This window comes from Capra hircus, chromosome 7, assembly GCF_001704415.2.
Source record: "Capra hircus breed San Clemente chromosome 7, ASM170441v1, whole genome shotgun sequence".
Classification (NCBI taxonomy): Eukaryota; Metazoa; Chordata; class Mammalia; order Artiodactyla; family Bovidae; genus Capra; species Capra hircus.
This window is the reverse complement of record NC_030814.1, coordinates 68,646,317-68,673,720: the sequence shown is the minus strand read 5'-3', so window position 1 is coordinate 68,673,720 and position 27,404 is coordinate 68,646,317. Positions and strand designations below refer to the sequence as shown.

At 38.1% G+C, this 27,404-nt stretch overlaps 2 protein-coding genes across 2 annotated transcripts; one reads left to right on the top strand and one right to left on the bottom strand.

The window, feature by feature from the left end:
* LOC102174112 (olfactory receptor 2L13) lies at window positions 1,522-2,457 on the bottom strand. The gene has a single exon (XM_005682859.2). The coding sequence runs from the start codon at window positions 2,455-2,457 to the stop codon at window positions 1,522-1,524; it is 936 nt and encodes a 311-aa protein (XP_005682916.1).
* LOC102174385 (olfactory receptor 2T12-like) lies at window positions 20,334-22,502 on the top strand. Its single transcript, XM_005682860.3, has 2 exons — window positions 20,334-20,935; window positions 22,361-22,502. Exons 1-2 carry the CDS (start codon window positions 20,346-20,348, stop codon window positions 22,419-22,421), a joined length of 651 nt encoding a protein of 216 aa, XP_005682917.3. The 5' UTR covers window positions 20,334-20,345; the 3' UTR covers window positions 22,422-22,502.

The window sequence follows — 27,404 nt, the reverse complement described above, 5'->3', positions numbered from 1 at the left end:
CACATGTATACCTGTGGCGGATTCATGTTGATGTATGGCAAAACCAATACAATATTGTAAAGTAACTAACCTCCAGTTAAAATAAATAAATTTATATTTTTTAAAAAATATAAATAAATAAATAAATAAAAGCACCTGAGCCTGAACTTGAGATTAGAAAGTTTTGTGAATACAATAGTAAATCAAAGATTGTGGAATGAAATTTTCATATATATATATTTCAGGAAACTAACTTGATCAAGAAATTCTAGAATATATTTTATAATTAAAATGGACTTGAGTCATGAAAACACTTGAGAAGAAATTTAATTTAAAAGACCAGGAAAAGATCCTACGAGCTTAAACTTGGGCAGTAAATTGAGAATTTGTGGGAGAGGGACTCCTCTAAGCCTTTTTTCCCCTTTAATCATTAAAACTAACTCCTACATAACCCCAGCCATGGAGAGACATGAAATAACTTAAGTGTGTTAGTAAAATACCAGTAGTAAAACTTTCGTTAAACACAACATTATGACATATTAGCATAGAATTTCAATGTGTATAAGCCCACATTCAGATTTTACATGTTACAACTGAAATCTGAGACATTGCTTTCATTTTATATGTTGCATGCTGTAGCTCCTCAGTTCTTTGTTTCCCTGCCATTAAGTAAATGACTTTGTCAAATACAAATTTCTTTAAGGTCATTTAAATACATACTTTTCTTAATTTGAATGTAGAATAAAACTGTTGATTATTCTCACAATTCTACAAAGGTCACTTAATCTCTATATATTTATTGAAATCTGAAAAATTCTAAGCCAAATAAGCCCCCTCAAAATAGTATCATAAAGGATATTACATTATGATGGACTCTGGAAGTTAATTACAATCAAAATAAAAGATTGAAACAGGTTAAAAAAAAAAAACCTCATAAACACACTAGTAAGCTTGCTATGCTTGTTACTTAATGTCCCACTATCCATATTTTATATATCACAAATATAATTTTATACACTACATTTGAAACATTTGAAAACATTTGATTGCATGTTCTAGGCCTGCGTTTTCCAACACAGTAACCACTGGCCCTATGTGGCTAATGGGCACTTAAAAATGTGTCTAGTCAAAAATTGCAATGGCCTATAAATATAAATATAAGGGCTGTAAAGACTTAGAATGAAAATAAGGTAATAGATTGCATCAAAAAGTTTGTATCAATTGCATGTAGAAATGATAATGTCAGTATATTATTATAAGTGATATATGTACATGCATGTGACAAATATATTGCATAATATTTTACAATAATATGTCATTAATATCAATGTTTTTAATCTCAGTATTGATTATAACTTTGGGATTAAGTAAATACATTATTAAGATTAATTTCACTTTTTAAATGATGCTTAGTAGCTATATTTTAAGTGAAAATTTCAAATTACAGAATAGCTCATATATTTCTATCGGATAGTAGTGCTCTAGGGTATCCTAATCACCATAGAAAGAGAGAATAAAGGAGGGTAAAGAGAGCCATAGTTATTACTTTGTAAAAGAGAATATCCCAAACGCTCTCGTCATGGCCCCCAGGACTTCCTTATTCCTCAGACTGTAGATAATGGGATTGAGCATGGGGGTGAGGATGGTGTAAAAGACTGCCAAAATTTTATCTTCTGCTGGTGAGCGGAGATCCCTGGGCCGAAGATAAGTGTAGACAAAAGGTGCATAGTAAAATGTCACTACAGTTAAATGTGTTGAACAGGTGGTGAAGGCCTTTTTTCTTCCATCTTTTGAACGCATACGGTAGACAGCAAAAAGAACTCGGCCATAGGAAGCAGTGATGCCAAGGAAAGGAAGGAGGAGAAAGAGGCTTGTGCTCACAAAAACCATGTACTCATAGACCCAGGTGTCCATACAGGCCAGAGGCAACATAGCCGGGACATCACAGAAGAAGTGATCAATGGCCCTGGACTGGCAGTAAGGAATATGGAGGGCATAGACTGTGTGTGCCAGGGAGTTGAGAGACCCCAAGATCCAAGATCCCATAATCATCTTCACACACATCCTTTTGCTCATGCGGATACAATAGTGCAGGGGGTGGCAGATAGCCACATAACGATCGTAGGCCATTGAGGCCAGGAGCAAGCCTTCAGAACATGCCATGGTCAGGAAGAAGAAAGATTGCACTCCACATCCCAGGTAGGAGATGCCTTTCTGGCCGGAGAGAAAGTTGAACACCATCTTAGGGACAGTGGTGGAGAGGTACATTAGATCCATGAGGGAGAGCTGGCTGAGGAGAAAGTACATGGGTGTATGGAGCCGGGGATCCAAACGTATGAGGTAAATCATGGCTGAGTTACCCACAGAGGCTAGAAAGAATATGAGGATGATAAGAAGTAGGAGAAGCCGACCAGTTTGATTTGGGAGGAACAACCCCAACAAAATGAAATCATTGGAAGTGTGATTCCATTTCTCCATGAAAACGTATTGCTTTAACTCTCTTGAAAGACTAACAGAGACAAAAAGAAAAAGAGCATAAAACATTAAATGAAACAAAACAGGAGCATAAAAAGGAACATTTATTAATGTTTACTTAGAATGAATTGTTTTTCAGTCAATACTGAAACTTTTGTTGAATCAATTTCAATATCTGAATTGAATGCTTCACTTCCATTTTTCTCTGGTAAGCATCTTATCAAGTGATCTTTAAGTTTAAAATCTAGTCTCATAGCCAGCAAAGATAAGCAAGGTAACTAAAACACTCATTTCTGTATAACTCCCAGCCAGGCTCATCACTCACAATTTAACAAGTCACACAAATCCCTGCTTTCCCAGTGTCTGTTGGGTTGCTACAACATATTCACCAAAGTAACTGACTTATGTGACTCAGGGATTTTCTATATGCTTAAATTCTAGGTCTTCAATTAGCCCTGTTTTTGAGCCTGTGTGGCTGCTTCAAACTTCTAGTTGTTTAAATATTTCAAGTTTCCTTATTGGTAAATGTGTTTCTCTGTGTATCGTGCCTTATTCAACACAACAGTGTAATCATTGCTCTTTTGAAAAAGATTTGGCTTAACTTCATATAGACCAAAGTACACTGAAACTGGAGAAGACAGTTACTATTTTTCTTTACTTAATTTGCCACACAGTAGATGGCAGTAGAGTCCTAGCAATGGAAAACTTTCACTTGGAAGAAAGTTAAAGTGAAGTTGCTCAGTCGTGTCCGACTCTTTGCGACCCGATGGACTGCAGCCTACCAGGCTCCTCCCTCCATGGGATTTTCCAGGCAAGAGTACTGGAGTGGGTCGCCATTGCCTTTTTCAAGGGATCTTCTCCACCCAGGATTGAACCCGGGTCTCCCGCATTGTAGGCAGACCCTTCTACCATGCCACCAGGGAAATCTCACTTGAAAGAGGGTATGAGCAAAAAACAGCTTTTGATTTGTAGCTTACTGTCTTTAGACTTAAGTGTTTAAATCAAGAAAAGTAATATATTACTTATAATTTTAAAAATCAAGAAGAGGTAAAAATGAATAAACTTTCCTTTCTGGAAACTTTCCTAACTTTTTATGTCTACACTTTTCCTTGGAAATTTTTATGTGTAACTCAAGTCAGACACAACTTAGAGACTGAAAACAATATTTTATGAGCTTCCCCAATGACTCAAGGGGTACATAATCTTGTAACACAGGAGACACAATTTCGATCCCTGCTTTGGGAAGATCCCCCGAAGGAGGAAATGGTAACCCACTCCAATATTCTTACCTGGAAAATCCCATGGACAGAGAAGCCTGATGGGCTACAGTCCATGGGGTCACAAAGAGTCAGACATGACTGAGCACACGCACTCGGCCTGGCCTGCAGCTCTGCACCAGAGAATTTCCTTCCTTTTCTTTGGTCACACAGCTCCTGGAGCTCAGCTTCGATTTAGGCCTTACCTCTGCTTGTACGGCCTCCCTAGTGGCTCAAAGGATAAAGCATCTGCCTGCAATGCAGGAGACCCAGGTTCGATCCCTGGGTTGGGAAGATCCCCTGGAGAAGGAAATGGCAACCCACTCCAGTATTCTTGCCTGGAGAAGCCCATGGACAGAGGAGCCTGGCAGGCTACAGTCCACCGGGTCGCAAAGAGTTGGACACGACTGAGCAACTTCACTTTCACTTTCTGCTTGTATGGACTTCCCCGGTGGCTCAGACGGTAAAGCGACTTGCTTACAATGCGGGACAGCCGGGTTCGATCCCTGGGTTGGGAAGATCCTCTGGAGAAGGAAATGGCAACCCACTCCAGTATTCTTGCCTGGAAAATCCCGTGGACAGAGGAGCATGGTGGGCTACAGTCCACTGGATCGCAAAGAGTTGGACACGACTGAGCGACTTCACTCTGCTTGCACAGTGCCCTCTGGCGTCTGTTCCCCACCCAGACAAGATGAGATGAAAGCAGCAGTCAGATTAGGGCTCACATGCTCATTCAGGCCAGGGAGAGGAAGATACATGGCAGTACCATGGGGATGTGTGGGGAGTGCCTGTAGTAACAGAGGCTGACAGGCAGAGGCCTCCAGCATTTTATAGCTTTTTCTCTATGTGTCTTGTTAATTATGGGGACTTCCCAGGTGGCTCAGATGGTAAAGCGTCTGCCTACAATGCCTGAGACCCAGGTTCAATCCCTGGGTCGGGAAGATCTCCTGGAGAAGGAAATGGCAACCCACTCCAGTATTCTTGCCTGGAAAATCCCATGGACGGAAGAGGCTACAGTCCACGGGGTTGCAGAGAGTCGGACACGACTGCGCGACTTTCTTTCGCTTTCACTTACATGTTAATTATGGCCATTTGTACATTCTCAGCTTCTCAAACACATATAAACTGTGAATGTAGTATACTTTTTATTTTTAATATGTTTTATACTTCATTTACTCAGCTTAAGTGACAGATAGACTATATGCTTTCTTTTGTGTTGTTCCATCTGAAGAAGACTCTTAATGCCATGTTATGTCGAAGATTTAGATAATGTTGATTGGGCTATTACTCTTTTAAACAGTAAGGAACAAGAATTAATGGTTTGTTGCAATTATTCCTGTTTCATAGCTTAAAATCAACTGTTAGTTCATGTAACTTTGGTCAGCATGAATAATATTGTGAGAAAAAAAATGTACCATAGAGAAATGGGAAAAAAAATATGTATATCTGTTTAGTTGGCAAATGCTAGCAATAAAAAATGCATAATGGCACAAAAGAGGTACACAATATCATTGTTGCTAGAGGAGATCCTTATTGTCAAATAGCTCCTTATTGCCAAATTCAGACTTAAATTGAAGAAAGTAGGGAAAACCACTAGACCATTCAGGCATGACCTAAATCAAGTCCCTTATGATTAGACAGTGGAAATGAGAAATAGATTCAAGGGATTAGATTTGATAGACAGGGTGCCTGAAGAACTATGGGTGGAGGTTCATGACATTGTTCAGGAGGCAATAATCAAGACCATCTTCAAGAAAAAGAAATGCAAAAAGGCAAAATTGTTGTCTGAAGAGACCTTACAAATAGCTATGAAAAGAAGAAAAGCAAAAGGCAAAGGAGAAAAGGAAAGATATACCCACTTGAATACAGAGTTACAAAGAATAGCAGGGAGAGATAAGAAAGCCATCCCCAGTGATCAATGTAAAGAAATAGAGGAAAACAATAGAAAGGAAAAGACTAGATATTTCTTCAAAAAATATTAAGATACCAAAGGAACATTTCATGCAAAGATGGGCTCAATAAAGGACAGAAATTATGGACCTAACAGAAGCAGAAGACATTAAGAAGAGGTGGCAAGAATACACAGAACTGTACAAAAAAGATCTTCATGACCCAGATAAGCATGACAGTGGGATCACTCACCTAGAGCCAGACATCCTAGAATGTGAAGTCAAGTGGGCCTTAGGAAGCATCACAACGAACAGAGTGGGTGTGATGGAATTCCAGTTGAGCTATTTCAAATGCTAAAAGATGATGCTGTGAAAGTGCTGTACTCAATATGCCAGCAAATTTTGAAAACTCAGCAGTGGCCACAGGGCTGGAAAAAGTCAATTTTCATTCCAAACCCAAAGAAGGGCAATGCCAAAAATGTTCAAACTACCACATAATTGCACTCATCTCACACACTATCAAAATAATGCTCAACATTCTCCAAGCCAGGCTTCAACAGTAGGCGAATCATGAAATGTCATAAGCTCAAGTTGGATTTAGAAAAGGCAGAAAAACTAGAACTCAAATTGCCAGTATCTGTTAGATCATTATAAAAGCCAGAGAATTCCAGAAAAACCTCTACTTCTGCTTTATAGATTACATCAAATTCTTTGACTGTGTGTAGATCACAACAAACTGTTGAAAATTCCTCAGGAGATGGGAATACGAGACCACCTTACCTGCTTCCTGAGAAATCTGTATTCAGGGCAAGAAGCAACAGTTAGAACTGGACATGGAACAATGGACTGGTTACAAATTGGTAAAGGAGTATGTCAAGGCTGTATCTTGTCACCCTGCTTATTTAACTTATGTGCAGAGTACATCATGCGAAATGCCAGGCTGGATGAAGCATAAGCTGAAATCAAGATTACCGGGAGAAATATCTATAACCTCAGGTATGCAGATGACACCACCCTTATGGCAGAAAGTGAAGAAGAACTAAAGAGCCTCTTGATGAAAGTGAAAGACGAGAGTGAAAAAGCTGACCTAAAACTCAACATTCAAAAACTAAAATCATGGCATCCGGTTCCATCACTTCAGCGCAAACGGATGGGGAAACAATGGAAACAGTGACAGACTTTATTATTTTGGGCTCCAAAATCACTGCAGGTGGTGAGTACAGCCTTGAAATTAAAAGAAGCTCGTTCCTTGGAAGAAAAGCTATGACCAACCGAGACAGCATATTAAAAAGCAGAGACATTACTTTGCAGACAAAAGTCCATCTAGTCAGAGCTATGGTTTTTCCAGTAGTCATGTATGGATGTGAGAGTTGGACTATAAAGGAAAGCTGAGCTCCGAAGAATTGATGCTTTTTAACAGTGTTGTTAGAGAAGACTCTTGAGAGTCCCTTGACCTTCAAGGACATCAAATCAGTCAATCCTCAAGGAAATTGGTCCTGAATATTCATTGGAAGGACTAATGCTGAAGCTGAAATGCCAATATTTTGGTTAACTGATATGAAGAATTGACTCATTGAAAAGGACCCTGATACTGGGAAAGATTGAAGATAGGAAGAGAAGGGGATGGCAGAGGGTGAGATGGTTGGTTGGCATCACCAACATGATGGACATGAGTTTGATCAAGCTCCAGGAGTTGATGATGGACAGGGAAGCCTGGCGTGCTGCAGTCCATGGGGTCGCAAAGAATAAGATACGACTGAGCAACTGAACTGAGCTGAACTGAGAGGCAGTCCTAGATATCGTCTGCTTTTTTAAGAAATAAAAATTTCTTTCTTTTTTCCTAGAAATAAAAAATAATAACCTAACAGTTAAGAACAAAGGATAGTCACCATCATTAAAGTACACTCATCCTTAAAAACAATATTCACTTATTTTTTATTTTACAACAGTGCTTCTAGGCACTGAGCTGTTTTGTTAATTAAAACACAATTCACAACCAAAAGTTAAATTTTAGTAAGTGAAAAAACAGTGAAGCAATAAACTCAGTGTTGTTATCTGTTGTTATATAATGGTTAGTACTAAAAATAAAAATATCTAGGGTAAAGAAATAAAGATATATATGAAAGAACTGAAAAAATAAATAAATAAACAAACCCAGCAGTAGGCAATATTAAAGAAAGTCTGGTTAAAGAATTTTCAACTCAGAGTGAACTACAGGTAAAATGGAATATCTATTTTGTTTCTCAGAACAATACCAATGAGATCAGGGTTTTTGATGTGTAGAACATTAGGGCATTTGTGTAGGAACTATTATACTATGATAGGAGCTTGCATTTTAAGTCGGACATGACTGAGCGACTGAACTGAAGCCCTGGGAAAATCAGGACAGTTGTTTACCGATTTAGGGATAGGGTATTACTTGATGAATCATCCTTTCTCTGCACCCTTACATAGTGACTATTGCATAGTGGCTTTCAACATTTTATCTGTCTGATAAAATGAATGGAAGCATTGCCTGAAAAGTAAGTTAGTGTGATACTCATAAAAGGTAGCCAGTTCAGTTCAAAAATCAGTCTTTAGTAAATGTGACTTGGAAATTAAGAGAACAGTCTCATAGGGCACTTTCCTCATTTCTTCATTTAATCCAGGTCTAAACTCAGGGGAGGAAAAATACCAACCAGTCCTCCTAGGCCGTGTGTTTCCAATAGCAAGTGCTATACAAACAGCTCTAGCTCTGTTAACGTATTGCATGGGCCAGTAATTTTGTAGAAAGACACATAAGTATGTTGATTCTATGCTGTATGAATGAGAGCTCAGAGTATCATAAAGATATTTTGATGATAGCTACAACACCTATTTTTCTTTCTAAACTAAAAACTGACATTTTGTTAGACAACAGAAACCAACAGTTAATTTCAATATTCTATAAATCTGGAACTTGAAGCTTTTAGGATATGGATCGCAGAAGCTGGAACTCAGGGTCTCTTTTTGTTGATATCCAATAGATTTCTTTATTGGGTATGGACTTTACTTAATGCACCAAAGTTACATGAAACAATACCCTTTGGTTATATTATAACTTGGAGAATATTGCCCTGAGACTACAGTTGGGCCTACAATGAATGCTTCTGTTGGTCATTTTAAGAATCATATTTCTGACATTCATAGAGTTAAAAGGAAAAAAGAATTTCAACTTACAGAATCTGCTATATGTAAATGTGTCAGTGTCAGGGTCCTGAATTTATTTTTGCAAAAGTTACATATCAGGGACCCTTAAAAAAAAGTCTTGTAGACAGTCAGTCCAAGACCAGTAAAGAAATTGTCTGAGCCTCAGCTAACTTAATTCCCACAACTTTATAGGACAACTCTGAAGATGCACCTAAACAGATTGTGTTCAGCAAGCACAGAGGTCCTCAGTCAGTGTCATTCTTCTTTGTCCATTCTATATCTTAATCATTGAGAAATATCATATAGAGAGAAATAAAATGTCTTAGTTAAGGTAACACATCACTCCAGAGCCACACGTAATATATTTCTATCCAGTACATATTACCTCTTTTTACATTTTTATATTTCAAGTTCACACTTTACTTTTCCAGTTTGCTTTGAAACTGCTTATTCTCTGTGCAGAACAAAATATTTTCCTAAGACAGGAAAACCATATCTTCAAAGTTACTCCCTAGTAACCCAAATCAACTCAATTCTATAAAAATACTATGACTCACCTTTTCTGAAGTTCTTGCGTATTTTGAGAGAGAATGTAGCCTTATAATGGCACAATTTCTTGCTATCAGTACATTGAATTATTTAAAATGTTTAAGTACCAAATTTTACTGACATTGCTTCTTGGACTAGGCTACAAGGTCATGTCATTGGTTAAAAGTGTCTACATCAAATCAAAACTCTCTGTCTGACATAAGAATCTCTGCTTTATTTGCTAAAATTCATGAGAAGGAAATTTCTGAAAACACATTGTGATATATATTCCTCATTGCTCCTACTGTATATCATTTTCTTTAGCATAAAACTATGGCCATTTTTGGAGAAGGCAATGGCACCAGACTCCAGTACTCTTGCCTGGAGAATCCCATGGACAGAGGAGCCTGGTAGGCTGCAGTCCATGGGGTCATGAAGAGTCGGACATGACTGAGCGACTTCACATTCACTTTTCGCTTTCACACATTGGAAAAGGAAATGGCAACCCACTCCAGTGTTCTTGCCTGGAGAATCCCAGGGACAGGGGAGCTTGGTGGGCTGTCGTCTATGGGGTCGCACAGAGTCGGACACGACTAAAGCTACTTAGCAGCAGCAGCAGCAGCATGGCCATTTTTAGTTTCCTTTTGTCCAAGACTCACTGGAATTAGAAAACAACTTAACTCTGTCTAGTGAAATATTTTTCCATTTGCATAGGTATTGGTTAGTTAAAGCAGCTTTCTTTCCTATTACCTGTTTCAGTGAATACAGACTAACACATTTTATACTTAGTTCCCTCAGACCTACTGTTGGAAGACGGAAAGGTAAGTTGTAACACTTTATATGCAGACTGTTACATCATCAACTCTTTAGACATTTCTCTCTCTCCTGTAATTGATCCCCAATGTCCAAGTCCACTGTGGCCAAAATCTTGGAAATTTAGTTGACTTTGCTTATTTGAAGATGAACTCAGTTCTGCACCTAGAGAAAAAAGAGTCAACTCAATTGATGTTGCATTCCCAGAATCCCAAAGAAGGATGAACTTCATTATTCCAAAACATGGCTTAATACCTGTGAGATGTCACATCATGTATGTTAAAATTTTGTAAGTTAGAAATCTACAGACTGAAGAGTTGCAGATAGTACTTATTGGTACTTGGCTGAATAATAGAAACAGTATCAGAGAGTTTTCCTGCCTGTTTGAGCAAACTCTGGGAGATAGTGGAGAACAGGGAAGCCTGGTGTGCTGCAGTTATGTGGTTGCAGAGTCAGACACAATTTAGTGACTGAACAACAACAACAGAGGAAATTATTGGTGATTGTGACTAAACTAAATTTTGCTATGTCAAAATACTTCCTTCCTTTTATTGACGAGTAGATAAGTGATACGTGAAAATACTACTCCAGTCAGCTGTTCTACTGAAGTGGAAAGTTAGAGGTGGTGCAATACAATAAGAATTTAGACACAGAGAAAAATCTAACCTGCCAGGCCCACCACTGGTTAAGCAGTTGGCTGGGAAAAATTACTTAAGGTTCTAGTTTATGCTAAGCTTCTAAAGTTGTTCTAAAAAATATTCTAAGAACAAAATGGAATAATATATGTCAGATGTTTACATAGTACCTTTCACAGAGAAAAGCCTCAATGCATTTTAGGATTTATTACCCCATTCAATTAACAAATTTATAATCAAGAAAAGCATTAAAATGGGGTCACTTATCCTGGGAAAAGATTGTGGAATATTGTTTAGCAAGATTTTACTTAATAAATAACAATGTTGTACTATATATATGGCACATTATATGCATTATATGCACATTAAATACATTATATGTATTTATATAGTGAAAATAAAATAAAATATAAAGCAATGAATTAATTTCACTGCTTTGCCTTTGATTAATAACTTATCCCCTTTGACTAGGGGATAAGTTACTAATATGTGCCTAATTTTCTTATAGTAATTATATTAATGTCTGTGTCCCCCTACCATACGGCATCCTCTTTGCATTTACTCTAACCTGGTTAAATCTCATCCTCAGCATGTTATCAAGACCAAAGGACCCACTGAGCAGCAAAACATAACTGTTTTCTTTAAAACAGTATAAAATTCAGAACTATGTGACAAATCTCACTTTAAAATTATTAAAAAGATAAATAAATCTTGAGTTAGCTTCTTGGTAAAGTCACAATATGGCCATAATCTCTGCAGACTTTCTCTAAACTAGTAATATATGCATCCTCTTCTGTGCAAAACTCCAACACACTTTAATGATCTGTGGACTCAGATGGAAAAGAAAAAAAATGTATTAAAACAGTATCAATCACAATTCCAATTCTATGACAACCGAATGTACAAGTGTCCTGAACTTTAGACCCATAGCTCCCTATTATTTCCTGTTACTATTTTTCAGTTGATAAGTCTTGTCTGACTCTTTGCAGTCCTGTCGACATGCTAAGGCTCTCCTGTCCTCCTCTACATCCTGGAGTTTGCTCAAATTCATGTTCATTGAGTCAGTTATGCTTTCTAACAATCTTGTCCTCTGTCATGCCCTTCTTTTGCCTTCAGTCTTTCCCAGAATCAAGGTATTTTCCAATAAGTCAGCTCTTCACATTATGTAGCCCAAGTATTGGAGCTTCAGCATCAGCAACAATCCTTCCAATGAATATTCAGGATTGATTTCATTTCGGATGGATGAGTTTGATCTCCCTGCAGTCCAAGGCACTCTCAAGAGTCTTCTCCAGCACCGCAATTCAAAAGCATCAATTCTTCAGTGCTCAGCCTTCTTTATGGTCCAAATCTCACGCTCATACCTGACTACTGAAAAAGTCATACCTTTAATGCATGGACCTTTGTCACCAAAGTGATGTTTCTGCTTTTTAACGTGCTGTCTATGTTTGTCATAGTTTCAATTCCAAGGAACAAGTGTCTTTTAATTTCATGGCTGCAGTCAAGTACTGCAGTGATTTTGGAGTCCAAGAAAATAAAATCTGTCACTGTTTCTACTTTTTCCAATTTTATCTGCCATGAAGTGATGAGACTGGATGGCATTATATAGTTTTTTTTTTTTAATGTTGAATTTTAAGCCAGCATTTTTTTTTTTTTACTGTCCTCTTTCACGTTTATCAAGAGACTCTTTGGTTCCTCTTCACTTTCTGCCATTAAAGTGGTCTCAGTTGCATATCTGATGATGCCACTCTTACTGATATATCTCCCAGCAATCTTGATTCCAACTTGTGATTCACCCAGCACAGCATTTCACATGACATATTCTGCATATAACTTAAATAAGCAGAGTGACAATGGACAGACTTGTCATACTCCTTTCCCAGTTTGGAACCAGTCCATAGTTCTATGTCTGATTCTAACTGTAGCTTCTTGACCCACATACATGTTTCTCAGAAAACAGGCAAGATAGTCAGTTACTCCAATCTCTTTAATAGTTTCCCACAGTTTGTTGTGATCCACACAGTCAAAGGCTTTAGAATAGTCAATGAAGCAGAATTAGATATTTTTCTGGAGTTCCCTTGCTTTCCCCATGATACAATGAATGTTGGCAATTCAACCTCTTGTTCCTCTGCCTTTTCTAAATCCAGTTTGTACATCTGAAAGTTACTGGTTTAAGCCTAGCTTGAAGGATTTTGAGCATACCTTCCCATCATGTGAATGAGGGCAATATTAAAGAAATAGTTTGAACATTCATTGGCATTGCCCTTCTTTGGGATTGGAATGAAAGCTGATCTTCTCCAGTTCTGTGCCACTGATTAATTTTCCACATTTGCTGGCATATTGAGTGTAGCACTTTCACAGCATCATATATTCAGTTCAGTTCAGTCACTCAGTCATGTCCAACTCTTTGTGACCCCATGAATTGCAGCACGCCAGGCCTCCCTGTCCATCACCATCTCCCGGAGTTCATTCAGACTCACGTCCATCAGGTCCGTGATGCCATCCAGACATCTCATCCTGGGTCGTCCCCTTCTCCTCCTGCCCCCAATCCCTCCCAGCATCAGAGTCTTTTCCAATGAGTCAACTCTTCGCATGAGGTGGCCAAAGTACTGGAGTTTCAGCTTTAGCATCATTCCTTCCAAAGAAATCCCAGGGTTGATCTCCTTCAGAATGGACTGGCTGGATCTCCTTGCAGTCCAATGGACTCTCAAGAGTCTTCTCCAACACCACAGTTCAAAAGCATCAGTTCTTCGGAGCTCAGCCTTCTTCACAGTCTGAGAGGTGTTAGGGGACATCTTATTGTGGTTTTGATTTGCATTTCCCTGATAATTAGTGAATGCTGAACCCCTTTTTATGATGAGCCTATTAGCCATTTGTGTATCTTCTTTGTAAAAATGTCAATTTAGGTACTTGCCAGTTTTATAATTGAGCTGTTTTTCTGCTGTTAAATTCACTAAGGTCTTATATGTTTCATATATTAACTCCTTATCAGATATATAGTTGGCAAATATTTTCTCCCAGTGTGTACATTGCCTATTTTGTGATTGTTAATGTTGCTGTGATGGAGAAGGCAATGGCACCCCACTCCAGTACTCTGGCCTGGAAAATCACATGGACGGAGGAGCTTGGTAGGCTGCAGTCCATGAGATCGCTGAGTCGGACGCAACTGAGCGACTTCATTCTCACTTTTCACTTTCCTGCCTTGGAGAAGGAAATGGCAACCCACTTCAGTGTTCTTGCCTGGAGAATCCCAGGGACGGTGGAGACTGGTGGGCTGCCGTCTATGGGGTCACATAGAGTCCGACATGACTGAAGCGACTTAGCAGCAGCAGCAGCAGCAGCAGCATGTTGCTGTGAAGACACATTTTAGTTAGATATGATACTACTTGCCTATTTTTGCCCTTGTTGCCTGAATTTTTGGTGCCATATCCAAAAAATCATTACTAACATAATGTCAAGGAAGTTTCTCCTAATAATTTCTTCTAGAAGTTAACAATTTTCCATCTTATATTTTGACCTTTACTCTATTTTTAGTTGATTTTTGTATAAGATGTAAAATAAGATTTCTATCTTATTATTTGGCATATGAGTATCCAGTTTCACAATGCATGTACTGAAGAAACGATCCTTTCCCACTAAATTTACATGGTGAAGTATTTCTGTTTTCAGTTAAGCTGGCTGATTTCTTGCATTACTGGACAGAAATTATTTCCACCTGTACTGGACACAAATACACATGTTCATATACAACTTCACAAATTCTAGGCCTTAAATAAGTAGTAAATATCAAGTTAAACACAGATGCATTCACCTGGAGAGCTAAACAATTTTTAAACAAGCATCTTAAACAATGCTCCAGGATTATACAGAAATGACAGGCTCTTTTCCATTTGCTATATTTTCTATTATAGATAACTTTTCACAATGCTTGGGTCAATATCAACAGAAACACTAGTTTAGAGATTTTTTTCCCCCTGTTCGAAACAATCACAATGATGATAACAATAAACACTGATACCGCATTTACAACGGGCCAGATACCTTTCTAGGTAGTTTACAACTATTTGATTTAATCCTCTAATAATGCTACCAAGTAAGCAATGTTATGCATATTTCCTGGAAAAGAAAGGCAGGGGTTATTCATTACAGTAATGCAAGATTGTGAAATGGATAAGGAATAGACACAAGGATTTAAGCACACACACAAAATTTGCAATTGATGAGTTTATGGAGCACTGACATCCAGTTCAGGATAGAGTCAACATTCACCTTTAGATGGTATAACTAAGGAAATATTTCTCAAAGTGTAATTAACACGCCCTTCTGGTGATTCATGTATTCCCTAAAGTCAGAGAATCACAAATTTAAAACTATTTAGAGATCAATCTTTCTACTCCGGTATCTCAGGACAGTTTTTTAAAAAGTATTAATATTGTTTGCATTCTTGTAGAACTATTTCAGGCAATTAAATCACATGTGTTTGGTTCAAGGAGCAGAATTCCAGTTTTGCCTTGCACAATTTCTTGTATTTGCTGTTCCTAACAGTGTCACATTGCTTCATCTTACCACTCAGGATTCTTTTGCTTTAACAAAAACCTAGGAGGTAAATTAGTTCATTTCATCATTTACTCTTAAGAAACATTTATCTGTGTTCCCTTGCCATAGAAGATGTGCCTTTGCAAGGGCCATTGCTCAAGGGAAGATATTTTGTAGGTGTAGGATATTTTAAGCAGTCATATAGGACTGCTAAGTAAATATGGCATGTAGCCAGGAGCAGAAAGCAGTATCCTCAGCACTCATATAAGCAAACATTTGTAGCCAACCTATCAGAAAAATAGAGCATCAAATATGTATATATGCACATTTCATGGATTGTGACTCTTCTATAGAGGTGAGTCTAATTAGTTTGAAAATCATTTACTCATTTTTTAAGAAGTCATCTCAGTCGATTCATATTTGCTATGTACTTGATGCTTTACATTTGAATTTTTAATTTCATAGTAATTTTGTTAAATGTCATCCACAAATGATAAAAAATAAAAGCCTCCCTATTTTCTATGTGTAAGTTGTGGGCTGTGTCCACTCTGTGAGTTAAAAAGTCATTTTGAAATGGCAGTGAATTCAGTCAGTTTATTGAGTTAATTTTACGGTAATTTTTCACTGAACAGTGGGACAGTTTTAAGGAAATAACCATACTATATCAATATCTTGTGACTATAAAGGCACTTTGTTTGTGAAGTGCAGGATGGCAGAAGAGAAAAGGAGTTTATAAAGTGCAACTCCCAATAATTCATGACAATGATCTCTACCAGTGTTTACAAGTAAGTGTGGCTAGGGGGAGACTATAATCAATTTGTGTAACAGCATCAGAAAGGGCATACTTTTGAGATTAACGGAGTTTCTGAAATATTTTTCATATAACAGGTACAAAGTATAAAACATCCGGGGTTGGGGGGCAAGATATACTGTTACTTTAAAGAAAATGAAACAAAGTCTCCTTTTCTTTCTCTGAAGGATACATACATGTGCATCTAAAAAAGTATACATCCTCCAATTAAAATAAATAAATTTATATTAAAATAAAATCCCAGGCCACAGTTTGTAGAAAAAAATAAATAAAATAAAACATTTTATTGTGAAAAAAATTTAAAAAATAAGAGACTGAAAAAACAAATAAATAAAACTTTCTATAAAAGTATACATCATCTATTTCTGCAGGAGAAATATTTCTATCATTTCTGAAAAAAATATGTCTAGTTTTAATTTTTTTCAATTTTTTTGCCCTATTTATTAATAACATGCTGGAATTAATTTTGTCCACAATTGACCTAATGAAGAAATACTTATAAGGGCATGTCCATAGTCATAATTTGCTGAGTTAATGTAGCCTTTTATTTAACAGCTAAACATTTCACATAGCAAGTAAATACACTGATATATTCACAATTACAAAAATTCTTCATTTAAACATAATTTGTATGATATTTAGGAAAAAAGGTAAAGCTGTTTCTCCATATAATTGAAAGAATTACGTAATACATTTAAGCTGACATTTTTATTAAATTACCATATTGAATTCTGAGCAGTGTAATTTATTAAAACAATAAACAAATATAGCAGATTTATGTACTTTTACTATTTTTTCATTATAAAGAGTAATAGTTCCAAGTTTTACTCTTATTTAATTTAAACACACAGATGCGTGCATGCATGTGTATGTGTGTATCTCTGTCATTTATGTTTCGCCTTTGAATGTCACCTTCAATTTGCCAGAACATTCAGTCAATTTATCAAATCAATGTATTATACTGAGATTTTCTAGCTCCTGTTTATGTGAATTTTTTTTTAATGGCAGCAAATGATCCTGAATGATGAATTAAATTAAAATTTAAAATTTTTTCTGAGTCTGCAAAATGACTTGGGAAATTATTTCAAAAATCTGTCATGTACAAAATGTCTTCTTTTAATTATCTGAGTACTCTGTTTAGGAGGTTTATAATTTTAAGCATAAGTAAATAAACAAAACAAAGTTGACTGATCTATCACATATGTAGAAAATGACAGAATGATTCTTAAACAAGGACTGATTTTCCAGGTCTTGTGATCTTTGCTCATCATCAGTAAGATGAACCCAAGTGTAACTTAAATTTATAATGAAGGCAGAAGGAGTCTGAATTCAAGGTTCATGGCAAAAATAGGAGAAAGATATTTTAAATAGTATATACAACATGGGACTGCATACACTAGATAGAGGTTATTTGGACTCACAAGGTTTAACAATGCCTTGACTGGGTAAAGTAGCATATTTATTTTTCTGGTATCTGATGCTTAAACAAGTCTCTGAAAGATACTGGTGTTAATATGTGTTTTATGTCTGTTCAAATGTGAATGTTCTTGTGGTTCAAATAGTGATTTAATAAGCCATTAGCACTGCTTTTCTGCAGGTGTTTTAAAGAGACTGCTAGTGTGTATGATGTCATGATTTCGTTGCAAGAGGTGGGCTATTATGGCCATATAATTTTTATAGAATTAAGATTCACAAAATCAAACTCTTTAGAATAGAAATCAGCATCACTACCTCTCTCTGTAATAATAAATAACTGGACAAATTCTAGACAACAGGCTTAGAAATCATTGCATCTCTAAAGATTTGGTGATGTTTTCTTCATATCAGAAATAAAGAGGTCTGCAAACCTTTAGTTCAGTTCAGTTCAGTTCAGTCACTCAGTCGTGTTCGACTCTGTGACCCCATGGACTGCAGCACCCTAGGTCTCCCTGCCTATTTCCAACTCCCAGAGCTTGCTCAGACTCATGTCCATTGAGTCAGTGATGCCATTCAGCCATCTCATCCTCTGTCATCCCCTTCTCCTCCCACCTTCAATCTTTCCCAGCATCAAGGTCTTTCCAAATGAGTCAGTTCTTCCCATCAGGTGGCCAAAGTATTGGAGTTTCAGCTTCAGTATCAGTCCTTCCAGTGAATATTCAGCACTGATTACCTTTAGGATGGACTGGTTGGATCTCCTTGCTGTCCCAAGGAACTCTCAAAAGTCTTCTCCAACACCACAGTTCAAAAGCATCAATTCTTTGGCACTCAGCTTTCTTCATAGTCCAACTCTTACATCCATACATGAGTACGGGAAAAACTATAGCTTTGACTAGGCGGACCTTTGTTGGCAAAGTGATGTTTCTGCTTTTTAATATGCTGTCTAGGTTGATCACAACTTTTCTTTTATTGTCTTTTAATTTCATGGCTGCAGTCACCATCTGCAGTGATTTTGGAGCTCCCCAAAATGAAATCTGTCACTATTTCCACTGTTTCCCCATCTATTTGCCATGAAGTGATGGGACTAGATGCCATGATCTGCAAACGTTACATTCATTTTTTTAAAAAGTGGCACATTTGTGCATTTTTTTCTGCTAATAACAAGGGATTATTGGTTCCTTGCAGCTACATACTCTTCTGCTCTTTATAAATTTACATGTCTTTATCGACTTTAAAAATGGTAAACACTAAAAAATTCTTACTTGTACTCTGTGCATAATGGCTTTCGACCTGTAAATCCTTTCTAATGAAGCTGTACTCATTTATCTCAGTCATTTCAGTTTTGTCTTCCCTGGTGGCTCAGATGGTAAAGAATCCACCTGAGATGCAGGAGACTTGAGTCCAGTCCCTGAGTTGGGAAGATCCCCTGGAGAAGGGCATGGCAACCCACTCCAGTATTTCTGCCTGGAGAATCCCCATGAACAGAGGTGCCTGGCGGGCTACAGTCAATGGGGTCCCAAAGAGTCAGACACGACTGAGTGACTAAGCACACACAGCACAAGAAAACGGTTCTTTTTTGTTGAATATTAAAAACTATGTTTAAAGACAAGCGACATATTTGAATTTAGGTATTTTTAAAATAAAGTGTTTTTTCTTCCAAAGTATCTTTACATTTTGTTAATAATTATACTTCATGGTATTGAAGTTGCTTTAAAATTGCTTCTTTGTCCTTTTAGTAATGTTACTTCTCATTATACTTATTGGTATTTTCTCTGAGCATTTATTAACATGAAAGATCTTTCATTCTTCCCTGTCATATTCACCTGAGGATGTGAAGTCTCTGTGATAGTATACTTTGCAGTGAAATGGTGTTTAGGGCTTGTCACCAAGCTTAGTAAGCTAGAGAAATAAGTTTGTGAGAATAAGTGTTGTGGGAAGACACTGAAGATTTCAGAGGAGAGAGTAATGAACTAGAATATCTGCATTTTTAAATCATGTAAATAGAATAGTGATTCAGTGAGAAAAAGAAAAAAGGACATTTTCATCAATTACTGAGGATATTATCTCCCTTCAATGCAGAAATTTTGTTTCACTTATATTCATCTATTCCATTTCATGGTCCTAGGAACTATAATTTCTTGTTATATATTATAAAAAAACTAGATTGAATATGTTACAATTTCCAAAATTTAGAAAAAGTTACCTGTGATTTAAAAAATATAGATGACAAATTTCTAAGTGAGTGTTTATTTCCTCAATAAGTTAATTTGGTTTCAGTACACATAATAAGAGCATAAAATAACAATACAAAATGTATAGTCAACGTAACTATTTACAATTATTTAACCCTTGACATCGTTTTCTGCTTTTGATCTATTTTAATCTATCATCTCAATTAGTTAATACAGTATTCTCTGGTGGCTCAGACGGTAAAGCTACTGTCTGCAATGCAGGAGACCCAGGTTCGATCCCTGGGTTGGGAAGATCCCCTGGAGAGGGAAATGGCAGCCCACTCCTGTATTCTTGCCTGGAAAATCCCATGGATGGCAGAGCCTGGTAGGCTACTGTCCATGGGGTCTCAAAGAGTCAGACATGACTGAGAGACTTCACTTTCACTTTCACTTTACTTAAAATATTAACATTTATTAACATTCCACTATAGAAAAGTGGATGATAGGTCAAGAAGACTCATTATAAACAGGAAGTGAGGCTTTGAATCAGGTCCTTGGATCCCATATCCACTACATACCCAGAAGTTATGAAGTTGAACTATGATTTTTGGATAATAAAAGCCCTTCCTTTTTCTTTTTTTTCCATTTCCAGTTCATATCCAGCAGAAATCATGGAGAAGAGAAATGCAACCTCCGACTTTATTCTCCTAGGAATCTTTAAGCACACGAGATCCCACCTCTTTCTATTTATGATGGTTCTGACGATGGCCATTGCTTCCTTGATGGCCAATGCCCTCATGCTTCTCCTGATTCTCCTGGACCCCCGACTCCACAGGCCCATGTACTTCCTACTGAGCCAACTCTCCCTCATGGACCTGATGCTGGTTTCCTCCATCGTGCCCAAAATGGCTGCTGCCTACCTGACATGGAACAAATCCATCTCTCCTGCTGGCTGTGGGTTGCAGATTTTTGTCTCACTCACGCTTGGTGGTGGAGAGAGTTTCCTCTTAGCTGCCATGTCCTATGACCGTTATGTAGCTGTTTGCCACCCACTGAGATACCCTGTACTCCTGAACTGGCCATTGTGTATTCAAATGACTTTGGGCTCTTGGTTCCTGGGGGCAGCTGATGGGCTCATGCAAGCGGGCACTACACTGAGCTTCCCATTTTGCAGTGCTCACGAGATCGATCATTTCTTCTGTGAGGCCCCCATGCTGGTGCGTTTGGCTTGTGCTGACACATCAGTCTTTGAAAATGTCATGTACGTTTGCTGTGTGTTAATGCTCCTAATTCCCTTTTCCTTCATTCTGACTTCCTATGGCCTTATTCTCTCTGCTGTTCTCCATTTGCATTCTCAAGAAGCCCTCAAGAAGGCTTTCGCCACCTGTTCCTCCCATTTAGCTGTGGTGGCACTCTTCTATGGACCTGCCATTTTTATCTACATGAGACCCAAATCCTATAGGTCAGCTAACCATGATAAGGTTGTGTCAGCATTCTATACTATCTTTACTCCTGTGCTGAACCCCCTCATCTACAGTTGGAGGAACAGTGAGGTCAGAGAAGCCTTGAAAAGGTGGCTGGGAAAATGTGCAGACTACAAATGTCAGCAAACTTAGTCCCAGTATTTAACATTACCCAGTGTCAAGTTATTGAAGTTATTAGCATTATAACCATATTATAGCTATCTCTTCTTTAGTAATGCTTGAAGAGAAAATTAAATTCAATGATTGGTATAATAGGAAGTTGTTAAGAATTGTCAGTCTACCGTGTGTGTGTGTGGGTATGTGTGTGTGTGTGTGTGCACGCACGCACGCTCCCTCAGTCCCTCAGTAGTCTGACACTTTGTGACCCCATAGACCTCAGCCTGCCAGGCTCCTCTGTCCATGGGCTTTTATAAGCAAGAATACTGGCCCATATCAAGATATAATGTTTCTTGAGCTTTTAATATTTGCTATACCTCATGCTCGGAGAAGGCAATGGCACCCCACTCCAGTACTCTTGCCTGGAAAATCACATGGACGGAGAAGCCTGGTAGGCTGCAGTGCATGGTGTCGCAAAGAGTCGGACACGGCTGAGCGACTTCACTTTCACTTTTCACTTTCATGCAGGAGAAGGAAATGCCAACCCATCCCAGTGTTCTTGCCTGGAGAATCCCAGGCTCAGGGGATGCTGGTGGGCTGCTGTCTATGGGGTCGCACAGAGTCGGGAATGACTGAAGCGACTTAGCAGCGTACCTCATGCTAAGCAGCAAGAGTTCTGGAGTGGGTTACCATTACCTTCTCCTGAGGATTGAATTCGCCTCTCTTGCATCTCATGCACAGACAGGCAGATTCCCTTACCTCAGAAGCCTGAAATTATTTTGCATCCTACGACAACCATGTGATATAAGTATTTTGATTCCCATTTTCTAAATAAACAGGAAGTTAGTTAAATATTATCGCCAATAACAAAGAGTGAAAAATGTTAAAATAGGACTGATATTTTACTTCTTTCTAGTAATTTATTCTTAATATTATGTTTTCTATGTCTTTGCTCTGTGCGTTTCTAATAGTTAAATATAGAGATCAAAGAAAGATAAGAACACTGCTATTTAGCTATAATTTAAAATGAAAGCCCATGGCACAGGACAAAGTGCGTAATCGAAACGTATTAAATTGTCACAATATTGTTTTTCATTTCTCTGCAGACTGTATTATTTGGTGTTTGAAGGCAGTCTTTTTAATTCATTCAACTTTTCATTTAAGTAATCCATACCTTTCCCCAGGATCTAATTGTAACTGCAGCGAGTAATATGTTTTAACGCAAACCACAAATAAACTCTTATTTTTGAAACTGATTTTGTCCATAATATTTGAAGGGTATATTGATTTATGATGGACATGGGTCCATGGATGTGACCTGAGATGCATAAATATGCTCAGTCTTAATAAACCACCTGATGATAATGAGTTTTCAAATGTGAGTAAGAATCAGCTATTTCTTTTTTAAAAGTTATTTCAGACACTTGATCTCTGCAAATGTGCAGATCACTAGGGTTATTTCTTATGCAAAATACAAGTCACTCCTTAAGGGTTGGGAAAGAGGACTATTTATCTGTTAAAGGCACAACCTAGGCAAATACAACAGAACATTTGGCCATCAAAGTCAAACGCCCATCAGAAACTGCATAAATTGGCCTATGCAATCACAGATGACACCACTCTTATGGTAGAAAGTGAAGAAGAACTAAAGAGTCTCTTAATGAAAGCAAAAGAGGAGAGTGAAAAAGTGGCTTAAAATTCAACATTCAGAAAACTAAGATCATGGCATCTGGTCCCATCACTTCATGGGAAATAGATAATGAATCAGTGGAAACAGTGTCAGACTTTATTTTTCTGGGCTCCAAAATTACTGCAGATGGTGACTGCAGCCATGAAATTAAAAGATACTTACTCCATGGAAGGAAAGTTATGACCAACCTAGATAGCATATTGAAAAGCAGACATTACTTTGCCAACAAATGTCCATGTAGTCAAGGCTATGGTTTTTCAAGTGGTCTTGTATGGATGTGAGAGTTAGACTGTGAAGAAAACTGAGTGCCAAGGAATTGATGCTTTTGAACTGTGGTGTTGGAGAAGACTCTTGAGAGTCCCTTGGACTGCAAGGAGATCCAACCAGTCCATTCTGAAGGAGATCAGTCCTGGGTGTTCTTTGGAAGGAATGATGCTAAAGCTGAAACTCCAGTACTTTGGCCACCTCATGTGAAGAGTTGACTCATTGGAAAAGACTCTGATGCTGGGAGGGATTGGGGGCAGGAGGAGAAGCAGATGACAGGGGATGGGATGGCGAGATGGCATCACTGACATGATGGACATGAGTTTGGGTGAACTCCGGGAGTTGGTGATGGACAGGGAGGCCTGGCATGCTGCAATTCGTGGGATCGCAAAGAGTCGGACACAACTGAGAGACTGTACTTGGGGCTGGGTCTTAGTTGCCTCATTTCCTTGAAACGAGCAAGCTCTCTAGCTGTGGTGGTTGTTGTTCAGTCTCTCAGTCCTGTCTAACTCTGACACCGTGGACTGCAGAATGCCAGGCTTCCCTGTCCTTCACTGTCTCTGGGAGCTTGCTTAAACTCGTGTCCATTGAGTCAGTGATGCCATCTAACCATCGCATTCTCTGTTGTCCCCTTCTCCTCCTGCCTTCAGTCTTTCCCAGAATCAGGGTCTTTTTCAAATGAATTGGTTCTTTGCATCAGGTGGCCAAAGTATTGGAGCTTCAGCTTCAGCATCAGTCGGTCCAGTGATATTCAGGATTGATTTCCGTTAGGACTGACTGGGTTGGTCTCCTTGCAATCCAAGAGATTCTCTCTCTCTCCCTTTTTTTAAAGTATACGCGTAATTTCTTTACTGAAGTATAGTTGATTCACACTGTTCCATGTGTACAGCAAAGTGATTCAGTTATACATACATATATATATTATTTTCAGATTTTTCCTATTATATGTTATTATAGATATTGAATATAGTTCTCTGTGGTATTCAATAGGTCCTTGGTTTTTTATCTATTTTAAGAGATTCTCAAGAGTCTTCTCCAACTCCACAGTTTGAAAGTGTCAGTTCTTCATTGATAAGCCACTGTTATGGTTCAACTTTCACATACATACATGACTACTGGAAAAACCATAGCTTGGACTAGATGGACGTTTGTCTGCAAATTAATGTCCATATTATTTAATACTTTGTCTAGGTTTGTCATAGCTTTTCTTCCAAGGAGCAAGCTTCTTTAATTTCATAGCTGCAGTCACCATCTGCAGTGATTTTGGAGCTCAAGAAAGTAAAGTTGACACTTTTATTGTCTGCCACTGTTTCCACTGTTTCCCCATCTATATGCCATGAAGTGATGGGACCAGATGCCATGATCTTAGTTTTTTGAATGCTGAATTTTAAGTAAGCTTTTTTTCACTCTCCTTTTTCATCTTCATCAAGAAGCTCTTAGTTCTTCTTTGCTTTCTGCCATAAGGGTGGTGTCATCTGTGTATCTGAGGTTACTTATATTTCTCCCAGCAATCTTGATTCCAGTTTGTGTTGCATCCAGCCCAGAATTTTGCACAATGTACTCTGCATATATGTCAAGTTCCACTCAACAAGCCAGGGTTTCCCAAAAGCATGATATGGCAAAAGAATGAGAAAGACACAAGAATTGAAAGCGAGGATCAGGGGGCCAACACTTCTCTGATGTGAAAGTGCCCAAACTGATCAAATCAGCTTTATTATATGTTTTCAGGCAGGGGAGTACATCCAAGGGAGACATGCTCTCAGAAACATATGGAACGATATGGCTATTAAAGATAGGCTAGGAAAGTAACATAAAGATGAGCTAAGAAAGATTTACTTTTAACTAATGATTTAGGTTGCTGTCTAAATAACAAAGCTCCAGATATGAAAAGCATTTGACTCAGAGACGTCAGGTCATGGAATAGTCTGATGATGGCTTTTCACCTCTGGGCACACATCCTGCTTTCAAGATGTTTCTCTTTTCCCTCTGGACTTAATCCAAGAGTCATATGTCTTGTATCTGGTCAGCAAGATTGATAATGCTTTCACACGCCTTTCATGGAGTCTGCTTTTTCTCTGTTGTACTTGCTTCCTACACATAGAAGTTAAATAAGCAGGGTGACAATATATAGCCTAATGTACTCCTTTCCCAATTTGGAACCAATCTGTTGTTCTATGTCCAGTTCTAAGTATTGCTTCTTGACCTGAATACAGGTTTTTCAGGAGGCAGGTAACATGGTCTGTTATTCCCATATCTTGAAGAATTTCCCATAGTTTGTTGTGATGTACACAGTCAAAGGCTTTGGCATAATCAATAAAGCAGAAGTACATGTTTTTCTGGTATTCTCTTGCTTTTTCGATGATCAAACCGATGCTCGCAATTTACCTCTGGTTCCTCTGCCTTTTCTAAATTCAGGTTGAACACCTGGAATTTCACAGTTCACTTACTGTTGAAGCCTGGCTTGGATAATTTTGAGCATTACTTTGCTAGTGTGTGAGATGAGTTCAATTGTGCAGTCATTTGAACACTCTTTAGCATTGTCTTTCTTTGGGATTGGAATGAAACTGACCTCTACCAATCTTGTAACCACAGATGAGTTTTCCAAATTTGCTAGCATATTGACAGCAGCACTTTCACAGCATCACCTTTTATGTGAAATAGCTGAACTGGGAATAGTTTTTAAATGAAATAGCTTTTAGATGAAATAGTTCATCTTTAAAGTGAAATAGCTCACCTGGAATTCCATCACCTCCACTAGCTTTGTTCTTAGTGATGCTTCCTAAAGTCCACTTGACTTTGCATTCCAGGATGTCTGGCTCCAGGTGAGTGAACACGCCATCATGGTTATCTTGGTAATGAAGATCTATTTTGTATAGTTCTTCTGTGTATTCTTGCCACCTCTTCTTAATATCTTCTGCTTCTGTTAGATTCATACCATTTCTGTCCTTATTGTGCCCATCTTTGCCTGAAATGTTCACTTAGTATCTACTTTTCTTGAAGAGATCTCTAGCCTTTCCCATTCTATTATTTTCCTCTATTTCTTGGCACTGATCACTGATCACCTCTATTTCTTTTCTTATCTCTGTGTGCTATTCTTTGGAACTCTGCATTCAAATGGGTATATCTTTCCTTTTCTCCTTTGTCTTTCACTTCTCTTCTTTTCCCGGTATTTGTAAGGCCTCCTCAGACAACCACTTTGCCTTCTGGCATTTATTTTTCTTGGGGATGCTCTTGATCACTGCCTCCTGTACAATGTCACAAACCTCCATCCATAGTTCTTCAGGCACTCTGTCTATCAGATCTAGTCCTTTAAATCTATTTCTCACTTCTGCTGTATAATCATTAGAGATTTGATTTAGGTCATAACTGAATGGTCTAGTGGTTTTCCCTACTTTCTTCAATTTAATTCTGAATTTTGCAATAAAGAGTTGATGATCTGAGCCACAGTCAGCTCCTGGTCTTGTTTTTGCTGATTGTATAGAGCTTCTCCATCTTTGGCTGCAAAGAATATAATCAATCTGATTTTGGTATTGACCACCTGGCAATGTCCATGTGTAGAGTCTTCTCTTGCATTGTTAGAAGAGGGTGTTTGCTATTATCAATGTGTTCTCTAGGCAAAACTCTGTTAGCCTTTGCCCTGCTTCATTCTGTACTCCAAGGCCAAACTTCCCTGTTACTCCAGGTATCTCTTGACTTCCTACTTTTGCATTCCAGTCTTGATTCCCATCTTTTGGGAGTTAGTTCATAGAACCATTTAAAGTCAACTTCTTCAGCATTACTTGTTGCAGCATAGACTTGAATTACTGTGATAACGAATGACTTGCCTTGGAAATGAACAGAGATCATTCTGTCATTTTTTAATTGCACCCAAGTACTGCATTTCTGACTCTTTTGTTGACTATGAGGGCTACTCCATTTCTTCTAAGGGATTCTTGTCCACAGTAGTAGACATAATGGTCATCTGAATTAAATTCACCTGTTCCAGTCCATTTTATTTCACCAATTCCTAAAATGTCCACTTTCACTCTTACCATCTCCTGTTTGATCGCTTCTAATTTACCTTGATACATGGACCTACCTAACATTCCAGGTTCCTATGCAATATTGTTCTTTACAGCATCAGACTTTACTTGCATCACCAGTCACATCCGTAACTGGGCATTGTTTACGCTTTGGCTCTCTTCAATCTTTCTGGA